The sequence below is a fragment of the Nycticebus coucang genome, chromosome 23 (assembly GCF_027406575.1).
Source record: "Nycticebus coucang isolate mNycCou1 chromosome 23, mNycCou1.pri, whole genome shotgun sequence".
Classification (NCBI taxonomy): domain Eukaryota; kingdom Metazoa; phylum Chordata; class Mammalia; order Primates; family Lorisidae; genus Nycticebus; species Nycticebus coucang.
This window is the reverse complement of record NC_069802.1, coordinates 33122212-33140573: the sequence shown is the minus strand read 5'-3', so window position 1 is coordinate 33140573 and position 18362 is coordinate 33122212. Positions and strand designations below refer to the sequence as shown.

The following is an 18362-nucleotide window of genomic DNA, read 5'->3' as shown; positions in this document are numbered from 1 at the left end:
TGGCCCCATAGGCCGAGGGTGGCGGGTTCAGACCCGGCCCCGGCCAAACTGCAACAAAAAAATAGCCGGGCCTTGTGGCGGGTGCCTGTAGTCCCAGCTACTTGGGAGGCTGAGGCAGGAGAATTGCCTAAGCCCAAGGATTTGGAGGTTGCTGTGAGCTGTGTGATGCCACGGCACTCTACCGAGGGCGATAAGGTGAGACTCTGTCTCTACAAAAAAAAAAAAATATTTAAGATTTGAGTGACTTCCAGAAAGTTAGCAAAATATTATCACTCATGGAAGAAGCCCAAGTGCCCATCGACCCACGAATGGATTAATAAATTGTGGTATATGTACACCATGGAATATTATGCAGCCTTAAAGAAAGACTTTACCTCTTACATGTTAACATAGATGGAGCTGGAGCATATTCTTCTTAGGAAAGTATCTCAAGAATGGAAGAAAAAGTATCCAATGTACTCAGCCCTACTATGAAACTAATTTATAGCTTTCTTATGAAAGCTAAAACCCAATTGCAGCCCAAGAAGAAGGGAAAAGGGGAGAGGGAGGGGAGGGGGGAGGCTGGGTGAAGGGAGGGTGATTGGTGAGACCACACCTACAGTGCATCTTACAAGAGTATATGTGAAATTTACTAGGTGTAGAATATAAATGTCTAAACACAATAACTAAGAAAGTGCCGTGAAGGCTATGTTAACCAGTGTGATGAAAATATTTCAAATTGTATATAAAACCAGCACATTGTACCCCATGATTGCATTAATGTACACATCTATGATTTAATAAAAAAAATTATCACATTTGACACTCATCAAATTGTATTTAATTATGTATTCATTCTTAGTAATTAATTTTTAAAAATTAAAAATAGCTGGACAAAAAAGTATGATATACCCGTGTTTGTCTTATTGGACTTTTCACTCAATATTTCATTGTCATAAAACTGACAGGAAAAAAGTTCCACATAAAAATAATTCTTTTCCACATAAAAATAATTTTTTTTTTTTATTGTTGGGGATTCATTGAGGGTACAAGAAACCAGGTTACACTGACTGCATTTCTTAGGTAAAGTCTCTCTTACAATTGTGCCTTGCCCTCCAAAAGGTGTGTCACACACTGAGACCCCACCCCCTCATCCTTCCCTTTCCTCCACCCCCGTCTCCTTCTCTCCCCTTCCCCCAATCCCCACCGTGTCATCACTAATTGTCCTCCACATAAAAACAATTCTAATCACTTAGATCATACAAGCCTAATACATACTACAGATAGCTTCATTCAAAAAACATGGAATATCTGACACCTTATTTTAAAAGTGCTATCTATTACTGTGACAAATAAAACTGCTTTTAAATCAGACTCATAATTTAAATCAGATATATAGTCACAAATAGAAAATTACAAAAAAAACTCATGTGAATTTTAAGGCTAATACTCACCACAAATAACAAATGAAGGAAATTTTAATTCAGTGACAGAAAATTGTATGCCATACTAGTTACATTTATCCCGTAACTGCATATGTTCGTGAAAAGAAAATTTTACTTACCTGTTCACATTTAAAGTAACTTAGCACAATGAAATTAACATGGAATTGTGATTTAGAAAATGAGGCATTACCAATCACAAAAAAAGTGTTGTGAAAACCTATTAATTTCATTTTAATTTATAATTAGGGAAAATTCCATAGTCAAAAGTAGAAGGAAGCCAGGCACAGTGGCTCACACCTATAATCCCAGCATTTTGGGAGGCCGAGATGGGCAGATTGCCTGAGCTCAGGAGTTTGAGACCAGCCTGAGCAAGAGCGAGACTCCACCTCTAAAAAAATAGCTGGGCATTGTGGTAGGCACCTATAATCTCAGCTACTCAGGAGGCTGAGACCAAAGAATTACTTCAGCCCAGGAGTTTGAGGCTGCTGTGAGCTATTACACCATGGCACTCTACCGAGGGCAACATAGTGAGACTCTGTCACTCACACACACAAAGTAGAAAGAGCCAGCATAATTAATCCCACATACCCAACACCTATCTTCAATAATTATTAATACTTTGCCAATCTTTTTGCATTCCTTTCCCAGACTATTAATGCTTCAGTGTTCTTAGCTTTTCAAACATGTCACCCAAGTGCGCACCATCTAACCATAAAACCTACTTTCAGTCAACATCTCAGAGTCCCCTCCCTAATCTTGCTTATTAGTGTCTGTGAAGATTCATTTAGAAAATAGAAATATTTGAAAAACAAACTAAAAGTCCCATTTACCTACCTCTGGCCCAGTGAACAGGGTAAAGATGTTTCCAAAGTGATCCAGTTTTTGCCAGCTGAGACCATTTAGTGCTTACTTGACTGCAACGACATAATTCTTGAGGATTAAGATAACTGAAAATTGACAGCATCACCTCAGGAGGAAGATGGGTTATACCTGTGGAGTGTTCTGACACTTCTGCTTCTGAAATAAAAAAGAAAATGTTTAGCAGTAAAGGCCAGAAGAGCAAATGCAACAAGAAATTACAATCACATTTCTATGAATATAATCCAGTGCCTGCAGTCAATTCCTTCCTGCTTGCAAGACATGCAAAGGAAACAACATGTACTAGAGGTAACATGGGGATGTTAAACTTGTTAGGAACCAGTGGGGTTAAACTGTCATGGCCCAAATCATACTTCATCAGTGAGAATTATACCAGTGAACACAGAATTAACTCCACTTAAGAAGGCGTCACAGAAAAAAAAACAATACTTGCTTTGTAGTGTAAGTAGCATCATTTGAAAAAGAAACAGAACAGGTTCCACAGCTTTGAAGTGTAGAGTCAGCAGATTATGAGATCTTCAAGGCATTTTTAATGACACACACAAATCTTACAACCTTTTCCATCTCAGCATTATGACTCCTGGCAGTACTTTCCTGTATCCCCCTCTGATTCTCACATTGCATACAAAGGGCTATGAAATCTGACTTCTTCAACCTAGAGATAGATTTGCCCTACTTACATTATTTATGTCCCAGTTTAAGACAATAAAATGTAATTTTTTTTTCTTTTTTTTTTTTGAGAGAGAGTCTTACTTTGTGGCCCTAGGTAGAGTGCCATGGCATCACACAGCTCACAGCAACTTCCAACTCCTGGGCTTAGGCAATTCTCTTGCCTCAGGCTCCCAAGCAGCTGGGACTACAGGTGCCCACCACAGGGCCCAGCTATTTTTTGTTGCAGTTTGGCCAAGGCCAGGCTCAAACTCGCCACCCTCGGTATATGGGTCCAGCGCCCCACCCACTGAGCCACAGGTGCTGCCCAAAATGTAAATATTTTTGACACTGTTATACATTGATAAGGAATCTTTTTCTTTTTCTTTTTTAAGGCAGAGTCTCGTTTTGTTGTCCTTAGAAGACTGTGGTGGCATCACTGTAGCTCACAGCAACCTCAAACTCTTGGACTCAGGAGATCCTTTTGCCTCAGCCTCCCAAGTAGCTGAGGCTACAAGTGCCCACCACAGTGCCCAGCTATCTTTTTTTAGAGATGGGATCTTGCTCTTGCTTAGGCTGGTCTCTAAATCCTGAGCTCAAGCAATCCATTCATCTTGCCTCCCCAGAGTGCTAGGATTACAGGTATGAAGCACCACGCCTGGCTAATAAGGAATACTTTATCAGTAACTATTATAGAAAGTAGTCACTGTATATACAATAATGTATTATTTCAGTAACAATTTTCCAAAATAAAAATGAAAGATGTTAAAATAAATAAAAAATATTCATCATTAGAGTACTATGAAGAATTTGAGTACCTTGTATATCTGATTCTCCACGAAGCAACTTAAATATAGAAATGCTATGATCAAATTTTTTACTATTTTTTAAATGGAAAAAAAAAAAATTTTTTTTTTTTGAGACAAAATCTGTCTTTGTCACCCCTGGCAGAGTGCGCTGACATCACAGCTCACAGCAACTTCTAACTCTTGGGCTTAAGTGATTCTCTTGCCTTAATCTCCCAAACAGATGGGACTACAGGCGCCCGCCACAACGCTCAGCTATTTTTTTAGAGATGGGGTCTCGCTCTAGCTCACGCTGGTCTCAAAACTTGAGCTCAGGCAATCCGCTCACCTCTGCCTCCCAAAGTGCTAGGATTAGGGCAGCATCTGTGCCTCATAGGAATAGGGCACTGGCCCCATATGCCAGAGGTGGTGGGTTCAAACCCAGCCCCGGCCAAAATCTACAAAAAAAAAGTGCTAGGATTACAGGCGTGAGCCATCATATCCAGCCCTAAAATGTCAAATATTTTAAACATAATGAAGCCATAATTTACTTTGAAGGAGTGGGAAAATTAAATGTAATAAATGTGATGCTTTTAAATCTCATGTCATAATTATAATTAAACCAGATACAACAGGTCATAGCTTGGGTATCTAAAGGCATAAGCTCCATTTCAAAGTAAAGCATACAAGCTTTATGGGCTTAATTATAGCTTGCTTTATACAATCATTTTTGTTTCAGCACTGACTTCACCCATTTTGTTAAAAAAAAAAAAAGAGAGAAAATGGCAAGTTCAAAATATTGGAAGCTATTTTAACAAAACACCATTACTATCAATCTGAAAAAGACAAAGGAATTTTTACTAGCCTAAGGATGCAAATTGTTTCTTTAATGATGTCTTAAAAGTCAAAGTTATCAAAGATAAACAAGAATAAAAATAAAGAAGTAGTCTATGAAGAAAAAAAGCAGGCATATTTTATTTGCATTTCTCATTTTTACTCTCAAAGTAGCTGTATCCAAAAAGCCTGCCTCTCCTACTCATCTCTCTGACTATACTGGATATAAGCTGAGAGAAGGGTACATAGGAAAGGACAGGACTCTAAACACAACTGATTTTGAAAACCAATTAAAAAACACTAAGATAAAAGCAGCCACTATACTATGAAAGTGCTCTTTATAACAGTAGCTTTCAACAATTTTGATGTGTATATATTAAGTTCATTCAAAAAACACTATATTACATATGTCCCAAGTATGTGAGGTATTTATCACAGAAAACACTAAATTCTAAATGGAAACTACTGTCCTCAATTAAATTTATACATAAAAATAAATGCCTTCTCCTGACCACAGTACAAGCCTGACTTATTTATAAAAATCTACAGTTCCTATCAACAAGATGTCAATGGCCTTAGAATTAATCATCCTCATCTCTGTCTGTATGAATCTCACCTTTATCTGACTTTTCATCCACAGAATATTTAAAAAACTTCTGTCGCTCTTCAGCTTGATTCCACAGGCTAAGACCTTTAAGGAGCTCTGCAGTTTCCTTCTGAGAGCAGTGTTGTGCAATAACTTTCTTTTTAATATCCTTGAGTTCTTCATAGGTAAAATATTCCATTAACATGGGCTGGAAAACCTAAATTAAACAAAATATTGTTAAGGAAAGATGCTTAATTAGTTTTGCTATGGCTCAAGTGTAGTATTATGACCGTGTACCTCAAAGAGATCACAATTTTAGTTATCATTGGGTTAATTAATCTAAAAATTACAGAGTAAAGTATCACCAAAAGATCTTTCTTGCTAAACTCTCTCCAGCAAATATACATAAATTAATCCCTAACCAATCTTTTTTTTTTTTTGTAGAGACAGAGTTTCACTTTATTGCCCTCAGTAGAGTGCCATGACGTCACACAGCTCACAGCAACCCCCAACTCCTGGGCTTAGCCGATTCTCCTGCCTCAGCCTCCCAAGTAGCTGGGACTACAGGCACCCGCCACAACGCCCGGCTAATCCTTAACCAATCTGAAAACATCAGGACTAGAAGATTTTTCCCTAAGCGATTATCAAACACTCTTCTACTGTTACACATTTAAGTCAGTTAACTGCCTTCCAGTATTGTAGTAACCCGGCCTCTACCTCACAGGAGACAGAGGATGCAGTGTCCTGGAAACATGAAAGGCAGAGGTTTACTGAGTCCCTGACTCTTCACTATTGTTTCTGAATTCCAGAGATGTTTTCTTCAAATCATTATTTTAGTATAGTGGTTCCTATGTAAAACAGATGCTTAAGGCCCAACCTCCAATTTATAGAATTAGAATCTTTAGAAACAGAACCAAGGCTTTGTTCTGTTCCCTAGATGATTCTGGTGGGCATCACAGATTACAAAACATGGCTCTAATAACTCAGTAATTTTAATGCTGGCTGTTTATAATAATGAGTTGAAAGGCCTTGAAAAAATACCCATGCTAATGCCTCCCACCAGAGTTAATTTCAATTTAATAGGTCTGGATAGGGCTTACCAAATAGGATTGTTTTTATTAATACCAATCAGATTATAAGGTGAAGTTATAGTTGAGAAATCACTATGGTAACTGATTTATAGCTTTTTCTCATCCTGATGTTCATCTCATGATAGAGAAAAAACAGAAAGTGAAAACATTTTGCCCATGCATTCAATGATATCCCAATGATATTAAGCATGAGACTGGTACATTTAAAACCACCATTTAATTATTAAAGTCTACTACTGACAAATACACTAAAAATTCTTTAACACTTAGACTACCACAAGAAAAAAGTAAGCCCTGTGTTCAATACTAGGTGAGTTAAATACAATTCATGTGGCAGTTAATGTGCTAAACTTAACATAAAAAGAGTAAATATTAAAAGTTTAAAAAATCCTCTGAAAGTTCTGACAAGACTTTAGGGCAACATAAGTTATTAACATTTAACATAGTGCCATTTACAAATAAAAAAAATAATTATTCCCTGAGTACAAAGGAATTAAAGCAATTAATGAGAAAGAACAACCTTTTTTTTTTGTTTCCAGGAGAGCTTTTTATTTGTACGGAACAGTTTTAAAAATACAGAATAAAATAGCTTTATCTCTACTATTATTCATAACATCTAGTCCAAATATTACATATTTTTAAAATACTTAAACATTTAATGAAGCCATGTTAGAAAAACAATATGAGGGGCGGCGCCTGTGGCTCAGTCGGTAGGGTGCCAGACCCATATACCGAGGGTGGTGGGTTCAAACCCAGCCCCGGCCAAACTGCAACCAAAAAATAGCCGGGCGCTGTGGCGGGTGCCTATAGTCCCAACTACTCGGGAGGCTGAGGCAGGAGAATCGCTTAAGCCCAGGAGTTGGAGGTTGCTGTGAGCTGTGTGAGGCCACGGCACTCTACCGAGGGCCATAAAGTGAGACTCTGTCTCTACAAAAAAAAAAAAGAAAGAAAAACAATATGAGGGCAGCGCCTGTGGCTCAGCGGGTAGGGCGCCGGCCCCATATGCTGAGGGTGGCGGGTTCAAACCCAGCCCCGGCCAAACTGCAACAAAAAAAAAAGAAAAACAATACGAAAATTCTTTCTATAGGGCGGCACCTATGGCTCAGTCGGTAAGGCGCCGGCCCCATATACCGAGGGTGGCGGGTTCAAACCCAGCCCCGGCCAAACTGCAACCAAAAAATAGCTGGACGTTGTGGCGGGCACCTGTAGTCCCAGCTACTCGGGAGGCTGGGACAAGAGAATCGCTTAAGCCCAGGAGTTGGAGGTTGCTGTGAGCTGTGTGAGGCCACGGCACTCTACCGATAAAGTGAGACTCTGTCTCTACAAAAAAAAAAAAAAAAAAAAGAAAATTCTTTTTATAAACTCCATAAAACAATTACACATCTCAAAAAACAACCCCACCCCAAATACCCTCGGTATGTAAAATAAAAATAAACAAACAAAATCCCAGAAAGGTATATAGCCAAAGTCAGTCAGTCACAAAAACTCAAGGAAAATATAGGCATCCCCACTATTTTAAGAACAGTCAGAAATGTATTAACGTGTCAAACAAAGGAACAACCTTTCTGAGGGAATGAAACTAAATGCATTTTTTTTCTTAGTTTTTCTTCAATTCCTGAAAGGAAATGGAGGCTTCTCTCCATCAACCAGACATATTTTCCTATGTGTTACTTTGAAAAGCCTCTAAGGCAAAAGAATGTTTGTCTCTGTCAGGGAGATGCTGTCTCTACTAAAAACTAGCTGGGTGTCGTGGCAGGTGTTGTGGCAGGGGATGTTGTGGTGGGGGGGGTGTGGTGGTGGGCACCTGTAGCTTACCTCCTCTTCCTCTTTCATGTGAGGAAGAAAATCTCTTGTAAAAGCCTCCAATCTCTCTTTCAGTTGTTTTGCATAATTTAACTGCTCATATTCATTCTGGAAAGAGAAAAAAAGTACATTTTTATAAAAGTTTTGCTTCATTACACATATAGTATCTGAGCCCAGGAATTCAGCTTCAAATGCAACATAGGCTGACTATGGTAGCTTGTGCCTGTTGTCCCAGCCACTCAGGAGACTAAGGACTGCGCGAGGCCAAAAGTTTGAGAAAAGCCTGGTCAATACAGCCAGACCCCATTTCTAAAATAAAGTGTGACATAAAATCTCAGGAAAAAAAAAAAAAAGACTGACAAATAGGAAAGTGGTCTCTATACTTGTGTTAGCACAAAAGATATCCATAAAAACAAGCTTTGAGTGTCTTTAGTAATGTGATCTTCTTCCTTTTTTTTTTTTTCTTTGAGACAGAGCCTCAAGCTGTTGCCCTGGGTAGAGTGCTATGGCATTACAGCTCACAGCAACCTCCAATTCCTGGGCTCTGTCCTGCCTCTGCCTCCCAGGTAGCTGGGACTACAGGCACCTGTCACAACGTCCAGCCATTTTTTGCTTGCAGCCATCACTGTTATTTAGCGGGCCAGGGCTGGATTCAGGTGTATGTGGTTGGCACCTTAGCCTCCTGAGCCACAGGCGCTAAGCCTGATCTTCTTTCTTTTTAAAACTGTCACAAAAAGTCTAAAAATACCAAATGTCTGCACAAAACTTCTATTGATTTAACTGCTAATTTATGTATCTATGTAATTTCTACGTCTATTCTCTTAACATGTCTCTGACCCTATTGGACTATATCATTACAGAATCCTTTTAAGATTATCTAGTGTACCCTCCGCTAAAGAACTCATAATCTAGCTGACCCTTAAGTGATCACAGGTTTGAACTATGAAGGTCCACACAGAAGTGGATTTTTCTGCCTCTGCCATCCCGGGACAGCGAGACCAGCCCCCACTCACCCTCCTCCTCAAACTACTCAATGTGATGACAAGCATGAAGACCTTTTCGATGACTCACTCCCACTCAATAAATAGCAATTTTTTTTTCTTCCTTATGATTTTCTTGGTAACATATTCTTTTCTCTAGTTCACTTTATTGTGAACAGTATACAAAACAAATACAAAAGTTGGGTTGATCATAAGTGGTAAACTTTTAGTAGTTAAGTTTTGGGGGAGTCAAAAATTATGGGAAACTAAGCTACGTATAGATTTCCAACTGTGTCAGACATTGGTACCCTCACCCCTCTGTCTGTGGTCAACTATTCCTGCTTAACTTGACCCTGACAGAAAGCTGTATACATTAGTATCAACACTTCTACAGGCAAGGAGCTCACCACATGGTCAAATCAATCATGCAAATCCTGGCAACTCTAAACAGATAAAAAGTTCCTCCTCAGATGAACTAAGATCACATCTCCCTGTAACTTATCCATCACTTCCATATCCCCCCTCAACTTAAAATGTGGAAAATTTGTATTACAAAATAATGAACACTTTTAAAACATGGGAATATTCCATCCCGTTGAGTCCTCTCGAATCTCCTCTTTTAATGCTTTCCAATATCCGATCCAATGTCCTATCTCTTAGGGTTTTTCACATTTTCCCTGAGCACATCCACACGGCTTCCACTTCCACACTGATAACAAATTTGCTTTTCTACACCGCGTCACTTGTCCGACCTTAAAACCCCTCTGCCTCGTCCTATTAATAAATGCCCACCTGGATTACACAGCAATCAATTCAAACCTCACCTTTCCAGAATGGACCTCTTTTCTTTCTTTTTTTTCTGAGCCAGAGTCTCACTTCCTTACCCTCAGTAGAGTGCCATGAAGTCTGACCCCTTCTCTCCATTTTCTCTAGTTACAACTTTAGTTCAGAGCTTACTAAGAGCTATCCATACTGGTAATACATAATATAAAATGTGAAGGGTACAAAGGAGAATTTTACAAAAAAAAGTAAACCTCCCTTCCATCATTCTCCTACCAAACCTCCCACCTCCCCAGCAACAAGCTGCTGAGCATCTGTCTAGATGGTATTCGAGTCATTTTTTTTTGTAGTTTTTTTCTTTTTTTATTAAATCATAGCTGTGTACATTGATATGATCATGGGGCATCATTCACTAGCTTCACAGACCGTTTACCAAGTTTCACATATACCCTTGTAAGATGCACAGTTGTTCTGCAGCAGGGAGGAAGATGAGTTGAGGGAAAGAAGAGAAGTGAAGAAGATCGTCATTAAAAAAATGACTCGCCTTAAAGAAAGACCGAGTCATTTTTTTAATGACGATCTTCTTCACTTCTCTTCTTTCCCTCAACTCATCTTCCTCCCTGCTGCAGAACAACCTTCCTGGAACATAAATCTCTAAGTGGGTGATGGTCTGACAGAGCTGTAACTTATGCCTAAGCTTCACTCGGTCAGAAGGGGAATAAACTAAGATCAAATTTCCAATATCCTATAATACATAAATATAACTAGGAAAGACATGTCTCTACATTACTATCCTAAAGTACACTAAAAAAAATTTCTGATTTTATATCACACAACTAAAAATTATCCTAACTACCCCTGCTACCTACAATAAGGAGAAACAGGGTAATAAACACTATAGCTGATATTCAATTTTAAAATAAATAAAAAGCATAAAATTAAATAGTTGATTCTAATAATTTTACCTTTGGTCACCATTAACTGAGTCAATAGCTTTCCTTCAGCAAATGTTAACAAAATGTAACAACTTTATGGCAATTAAAATTTCAATTTACAAAATCTGTTAAGCTTTGGTTAGGAGCATTCATTGTAAAATTTTATCAACAGTAATAAAGAGGTAAAAGGTAAGTGACAAAGATTCTCACTAAACCTGAGGCAGGCTTCTCTAAGCTCCTTCTCAATGAGGCCTAAACTTAAAACTCTGTCCTTGGCCCACAAAGTCCAGTTTTTAGCAAGACTCCTGCTGAGTTGATTTAGCTTAAACTTCCCACCCTAACCAACTTCACTATCTGATCAAATTCCCCATCTCACACCCTCAGTATCTTATCACCCTGAATTTCAGGGAGAAATCCTGCAGGGTCAGCCTGTCAGGAATCCCCCTGGTGTGGACGTTTCCTCTCAGTAATCACGCCTACCCTGCTCCTCAGCTATAAAACTACGTGGTGTTGAGCCCAATCTCTCTCCCTTAACTGCAAAATCCCACTGCAGCAGTCTCTTGAACTTAACAAGTGTCATGAATAATTTTTTCTTTACATTATGGTGCCTGTGACTCAGACAGGATCAGATTCATTGCAGGAGAACCAGATCTCTCAGCAAGTACCCGGAGTATGGACCTTTAAAGCCTGTGTCTTCACTTCTGGCTGACTAAGTAGAAATGGAGTGCTCTAGCTGACAGACCACTGAAGCACGATAACAACAGGTTATCGATACTTAAAAGCGTCTCTCAGGCTGACTTAGATGTCCAGGCTTCTTTGTTTGAAAGGTACACAGTGGGCTGGAAATCTTTTTCCTTTGTTCTGTAGAGCGGAGGTTTATTCCCTGGCTCTAAGACCTGGTTTTTTCCTAGTTTTTTGTTTCAAGTCAGGACTCACTACTGCCCTGGAAATTTTTTCCTGACTTTTTGCAAGACCTCTCTGCTCTATCTGGTCCTGCTTCTCCCATGAGAGCTTCTCAGTAAACTGAAACTCCCTTCTTGAACTCCTACTAACAATATGCTTCACGGCTACAAAGCCAACTCTAGCTCCATTCTCGCTCATGAATTTACCAAGGATAACTGGAAAACGCACTAGCTTCCCTAGAGAAGACTTCTCCCTTCCCACAGCTTCTGCTCCTCTTTCCTCCTCTTTCCACTTGCAAACTTCCCTTCAGCTCCCTTGAATCCTTTAATGTCCCCTTCTAAACTTCTACCTCCCCCATCCTTCTGCCCACCCCAACAGACTTTTCCCTTTCTCCTAAAGCCCCCTCCAGCCTTATAGTCACTTGAACAACGGGGCTCACAAGGGACTCAAGGGACTCAGGGACCCTGAAAAGCAACAGCCTGAGGCTGAAAACAAATTCTACTTGTCTTTGTAGTATTCAAGGTCCAGCCCAGTGTCTCTCCTCCGCTGTTAAGCCCCCCACTGCATGTGTCCTTCTTGAATGAAGTCTCCCTTGCTGCCTTTAACAAGTGACAAAATATTTTCTTAATATAACATCACTTACTATAAATTGCTAACAAATTTGCCAATGACATCATCAGAAGGTAGCACAAGTTGTAACAGTTTAAATGTCCATTTTTGCAACTCACCTTAACATTCTTCAGTCCCTTTTCAAAGAGGCTAAGCATCTCAGAGAGTTTATTGTCAGAATGTACATTATAAATGGTCTGGCTGCGTTGTTGAAGCAAACCAATAATGTATTCATTTTCAATCTGCTCATGCATTTTGAACTCCTTGAAAGTAGCATACAAAGACTGCAGAAGAGCGCGGAAATCGTTGTTGTTGGAAAAATTCGTTTTAGAAAGCTGAATAAAAATTTAAAAAGAAAGGTATAATCAATACATGCAAATATGCACCAATGAGAAATATTCAAATACTTCCCTATTTACTTTTACACACAGCAAGATACTTCCCTGATCTTTCCCTTGTACTTCAACTGGGTTACATTGCAGTACAAATAAAGGTAACTCATAAATGAACAAATTATAATGGTATGATAAAAAGTGAATTAGGCCAGGAAGATACTAGTTTGTATTCTGAAGGGCCTGGTGATATTGGAAAATGATGCATATACAAATCGCATAGTTTCTTTAAATAAAAGGGATTCGACCAAGTTCCATCTAAACCTAAAATTTCATTACTCTATGTGTATGCTAAACAGAGGCACACATAGCGATTATTACATGATCATTAAAATAGCTGTATTAGAGTGGGTGGCGCCCATAGCTCAGTGGTTGGGGCACAGGCCATATACACCCAGGCTGGTAGGTTCAAACCCAGCCCAGGCCAGCTAACCAACAATAACAACTGCAACAAAAAAATAACCTGGCATTGTAACCCCAGCTACTTGGGAGGCTGAGGCAAGAGAATCGCTTAAGCCCAAGAGTTTGAGGTTGTGGTGAGCTGTGATGCCATGGCACTCTACCAAGGGCGACATAGTGATACTCTGTTTCAGAACAAAAAAAAAAAAGCTGTATTAGAACAATGTTATAAGTGCACACTATGTTCAAATGTTCTTTATGCTATTATACTGAGAGAGAACACCTGAGAAGGATGAGGTCTAGGAGAAAAGGTCTTCTCAAGGACACCCCCAGGATACACCTGCAGGGTCTTCTCCAGGGTGACTCAGCTCTTGGGAATTTGTAAACTTAACTTCCTGGAACTTGGAAATTTCCACTTTTGTGAAATCCTGTAGTTCTGTTGGGGGCTGGAATAGCATCTCCTGCTTGATTCAAACTGGCCAATGAAAAAGATACCTATGGGTTGGAACTTTTTGACTAGAGATTAAAAAGGGAAAGACCAAGCCAGTCCAGGAGCACCATTTGGAATTCTTCTATGCCAGCTGGTGAACAAAGCCCTTCCAACTCCTGGGCTTAAGTGATTCTCTTGCCTCAGGCTCCCAAGTAGCTGGGACTACAGGTACCCACCACAACGCCCAGCTGTTTTTTGGTTGTAGTTGTCATTGTTGTTTGGCAGGCCTGGGCTGGATTTGAACTCGCCAGCTCTGATGTATGTGGCTGGCATCTTAGCCGTTTGAGCTACAGGCGCGGAGCCAAAACCCTTCCTCTTATAAACATAGTGTTTGGATGCTCTTTCTCTCAGTTGGGCCTTGTCTTCCTGCAACAATACTACTTTCATAATTTAAAAATTCAAAAACATTCTATTACTTTGCTTAAACTTTACTATCAAAATGATAAGAATCTGTGCAGGAAATGACTATAAATTCTAAACTACTAGAATATCATTAGATAGCTTTAGGGGAACTAATCTTTTAAAGAAAACTGAGATAAACACTTAGCAGCTTATAAAAGAAATCATCAACTTTTCTTAACTGGAAGCACTGCAACAGTACAATGTGGAAACCAGTACAGCAGAACATAAGAATGCACTTGAGGAAAAGATATCAAATGATAAAACCGTAAAGAAACATATGTATATATCTTCCTTATTATCAGTATGGAACAAGAGAAAACTGCTATTCTGGCTGGGTGTGGTGGCTCATGCCTGTAATCCTAGCACTCTGGGAGGCTGAGGCGGGTGGATTGTTTGAGCTCACGAGTTCAAGACCAACCTGAGCAAAAATGAGACATTGTCTCTACTAAAAATAGAAAAACTGAGATAAGCGGACTGCTTGAACCCAAGAGTTGGAGGTTGCCATGAGCTATGATGCCACAGCACTCTACCCAAGGCAATAGCTTGAGACTCTGTCTCAAAAAAAAAAAAAAAAAAAAGACAGAACTGCTATTCTAATGTAACTTTAATTTTTAACCCTTAAAGAGAAATTAAATTCTAATGTTTATAATGTATATATTATCAAGAAACTTGCTTCAAGTTAAAATTCAAAGTAAGATTCTAGCCTTCCATTACCTATTTAAATCCACTTTCTATTATATCATTTCCAATTTCAAAATTTATTTTAAACACGATTTGGTTAAAAACAGCAAACAGGGGCGGCGGTGCCTGTGGCTCAGTCGGTAAGGCGCCGGCCCCTATACCGAGGGTGACGGGTTCAAACCCGGCCCGGCCAAACTGCAACCAAAAAAATAGCCGGGCGTTGCGGCCAGCGCCTATAGTCCCAGCTATTCGGGAGGCTGAGGCAAGAGAATCGCTTGAGCCCAGGAGTTGGAGGTTGCTGTGAGCTGTGTGAGGCCACAGCCCTCTACCGAGGGCCATAAAGTGAGACTCTGTCTTTACAAAAAAAAAAAAACAGCAAACAGGTTAATGAATGGGGAAAAACACTGACACAATGCTTCAGGAAAATTTGCTCTCTAAAGTGTGATCTAGTATCCCCAAACTGGAGCCCAGTCTAAGCTGTCTTATTGCCTGTTGTCAACAAGAATTACAGTGAGATGGCCGGGCGTAGTGGCTCATGCCTGTAATCCCAGCATTCTGGGTGGCCAACGTGGGTGGATTGCCTGAGCTCACGGGTTTGAGACCATCCTGAGCAAGAGCGAGACCCCATCTCTAAAAAATAGCCAGGCGTTGTGGCAGGCGCCTATAGTCACAGCTACTTGGGAGACTGAGGCAAGAGAATCACTTGAGCTTAAAAGTTTGAGGTTGCTGTGAGCCATGATGCCACAGTACTCTACTCAGGGTGACAAAGTGAGACTCTGCCTCAAAAAAAAAAAAAAAAAAAACAGAATTACAGTCAGATAACAGAACATCAAAACAGATGACAAAACTATCAAAACTATGAAAGCAGAACTACTTCATTACACATGAAAGAATTAACTAAGTATCTCCTATAAAAGTCAGTATAGATTAGGCATTAATAGACATTTAGAGAACCAGTGATAGATTCCCTGGGACTAGATCCCATTTCCACCATTTACATGTATGACCCTAAAAAAAAAAAAAACAACTTTTTTTTAAATATATAACCTTGAGTAAGTTACTTTTCTCTCTCAATGTCTTAGTTTCTTCTTAGCGATAAATGGGACTAATAAAACACTTGCACTTCACATGGCTGCCTGGTACTTAATAAATGTTAACTATCATTACTTTGAAAATTAAATATTCATTTTTATAACTTCACGTATTTTTTATTCTATTCAAATATCTACTGAACAGCTACTACCAGCCAAGCACTGTTGCTGTACTTGGGATACCCCCATCAGTGAAAAGAACAAAGATGTCTGCATTTGTAGTTTACGTTCCATAAGTGAACCACCAGAATAGGGGTTGGCGTTTTTTTCTGTAAAGGGCCAGACAGTAAATATTTTAACTTTTGCAGGGCATATGGTTGATAGCAACTATTTTTTTTTCTCCATTAGAGACAGGCTGTCTTTGTCATCCAGGCTGGAGTATGGTGAAACAATTAATCATATCTCATTGCAATGTTCAAGCTCCTGAGCTCAAATGATCCTCCCTCCATCCTTAGCCTCCTGAGTAACTGTAAATACAGGTGTGCACCAGCATACCCAGCTATTTTTTTTTAACTTCTATTTTTTGTAGAGACAGGGTTTCATTATATTGTCCTGAGGCTGGTCTTGAACTCTTGGCCTCAAGAGATCCTTCTGAAGTGCTGGGCTACAGATGTAGCAACTATTTAACCCAGATGTTGTATCACAAAAGTAGTCACAGACAATACGTAAGTGAATAAGTGGCTCTATTTCCAAAACTTTTATATTTATACACTGAATTGAATTTCATGTAATTTTCATATTATTATTATTCTTTTGATATTTTTCAACTATTTAAAAATGTAAAAACAACACTTAGCTCCTAAGCCATCCAAAAACAGGTAGGATAGATTTAATTAAACCCACATTGTGGATTTTAAATACCATAAGAAAAGCCACACAAGGGTATAACGAAGTCATCAGTGGCTGGTCTCTGTTTTGACGCTCTGTCATCTAGCTATCATTTGTCATTTTATTGGGAAAAAAATCTTAAAATAATCTTAGTAGAAATACATGACACAAATTCAAAAAAAAAAAGCATTAATAATGGCTATAAATTATTTTAATGGCAAAAAGGTAAATACAGTCAACCCTTTGTATCCATGAGTTCCACACCCCATATATAAAGCTCAAATTAAAATATCATTAGATATCCTTAAAGAAACTGGTATAGCCATTATGGAAAACAGCATGGAATTTTTTCTTCAAAAAATTAAAAACAGAACTCTCATAATGATACAGCAATCCTACTGCCGAAGGAGATGAAATGAGCATCTCCAAAAGATCTCGGCCCGTGCTCCCACGTACACTGCGGTAACTGGCAGAACTTTAATGTTTATGTAGTAATACATACAACAGCTATCAACAAATGAATAAAGAAAATGTGATATACACAATGGAATATTATTCAGCCATTAAAAAAGAAGAAAAACCTGCCATTTGCAAAGACACAGATGAAACTGGAAGACGCTGTAACTACGCGAAGTAAGTCAGACATAGAAAGACAATATATGACCTCACACACACAATCTAAAAAAGCAGAACTCACAGAAGCACAAAGTAGAAAAGTAGTTACCAGGAGCTGGGGGTTAGAAATGAGGAGCACTTCTCATAGTGTTCTCTCAAAGAACACTAACTTTCCCCACAACATAAATACGATCTGAGGCTCCGTGCACAGCACATCAGTGTCCTCACCCCTCACACAAACCCCAAGGGTAACTGTCTGTGGAATCAATGTGTTGACTAATTTGATTTTAGTAATCACTACATAATGTACATGTCTATCAAACCATCACATTATACCACTTGAATATATATCTTTATTTGTCAACTATACCTCAGTGAAGGTGGGAAAAAAAGATCAATAGATAAAAATCACACTCTCAGTGGAGAACAGAAAAATAGGTTTTTAAGCTGAAGAAATAAAAGTTTCATCTGTATTGGGCGAGAGGTGGCGGGTTCAAACCCAGCCCTGGCCAAAAACAAACAAACAAAAAAAAAAAAGTTTCATCTGTATTAAATCCTCAACACATTCACTGATTTGATAAATAAGTGGAAACAGAGCAAAAACAAACAAACAAACAAACAAAAAAGCAAATGTTTTTAACCTGGTACCTAAAGTTAGTGGATTTAATAGTTAAAAGAATAACCAGAGGGCAGCGTCTGTGGCTCAAAGGGGTAGGGCGCTGGTCCCATATGCCAGAGGTGCCGGGTTCAAACCCAGCTCTGGCCAAAAAAAAAAAAAAAAAAGAATAACCAGAAACATATGATTTAACTTTTAAAAAAAATCTATTTATGGCTCGGCGCCTATAGCTCAGTGTAGGGCGCCAGCCACATACACCGAGGTTGGCAGGTTTGAGCCCTGCCAGAGACTGCTAAACAACGATAACTACAGCAAAAAAAAAAATAGCCAGGTGTTGTGGTGGGTGCCTATAGTCCCAGCTACTTGGGAGGCTGAGGAAAGTGAATCACTTAAGCCTAAAATTTTGAAGTTGCTGTGAGCTGTAACACCATGGTACTCTACTGAGGGTGACATAGTGACATAGTGAGACTCTGTCTCAAAAATAAACATACATGCTTGACTGAGAAAAAAAATAATTCTAGACACTAATAACTTCTGGGACACACTGAGGCCTATGATGTACTGGGTGTTTTTATTATTTATTTATTTTTG

At 39.1% G+C, this 18362-nt stretch overlaps 1 protein-coding gene across 3 annotated transcripts in view; it reads right to left on the bottom strand.

Moving 5' to 3' along the window:
* The window catches only part of FBXL5 (F-box and leucine rich repeat protein 5), a 65057-nt gene that overhangs the window by 19757 nt on the left and 26938 nt on the right, over positions 1–18362 (bottom strand). For all 3 annotated transcript variants that reach the window (XM_053577449.1, XM_053577451.1, XM_053577450.1), the window contains exons 2-5: positions 12377–12592; positions 8063–8158; positions 5187–5373; positions 2259–2441 (exon numbers count right to left, since the gene is read on the bottom strand). In XM_053577449.1, coding sequence (XP_053433424.1) covers positions 2259–2441; positions 5187–5373; positions 8063–8158; positions 12377–12592 — 682 coding nt within the window. The remainder of the gene's footprint in view (positions 1–2258; positions 2442–5186; positions 5374–8062; positions 8159–12376; positions 12593–18362) is intronic.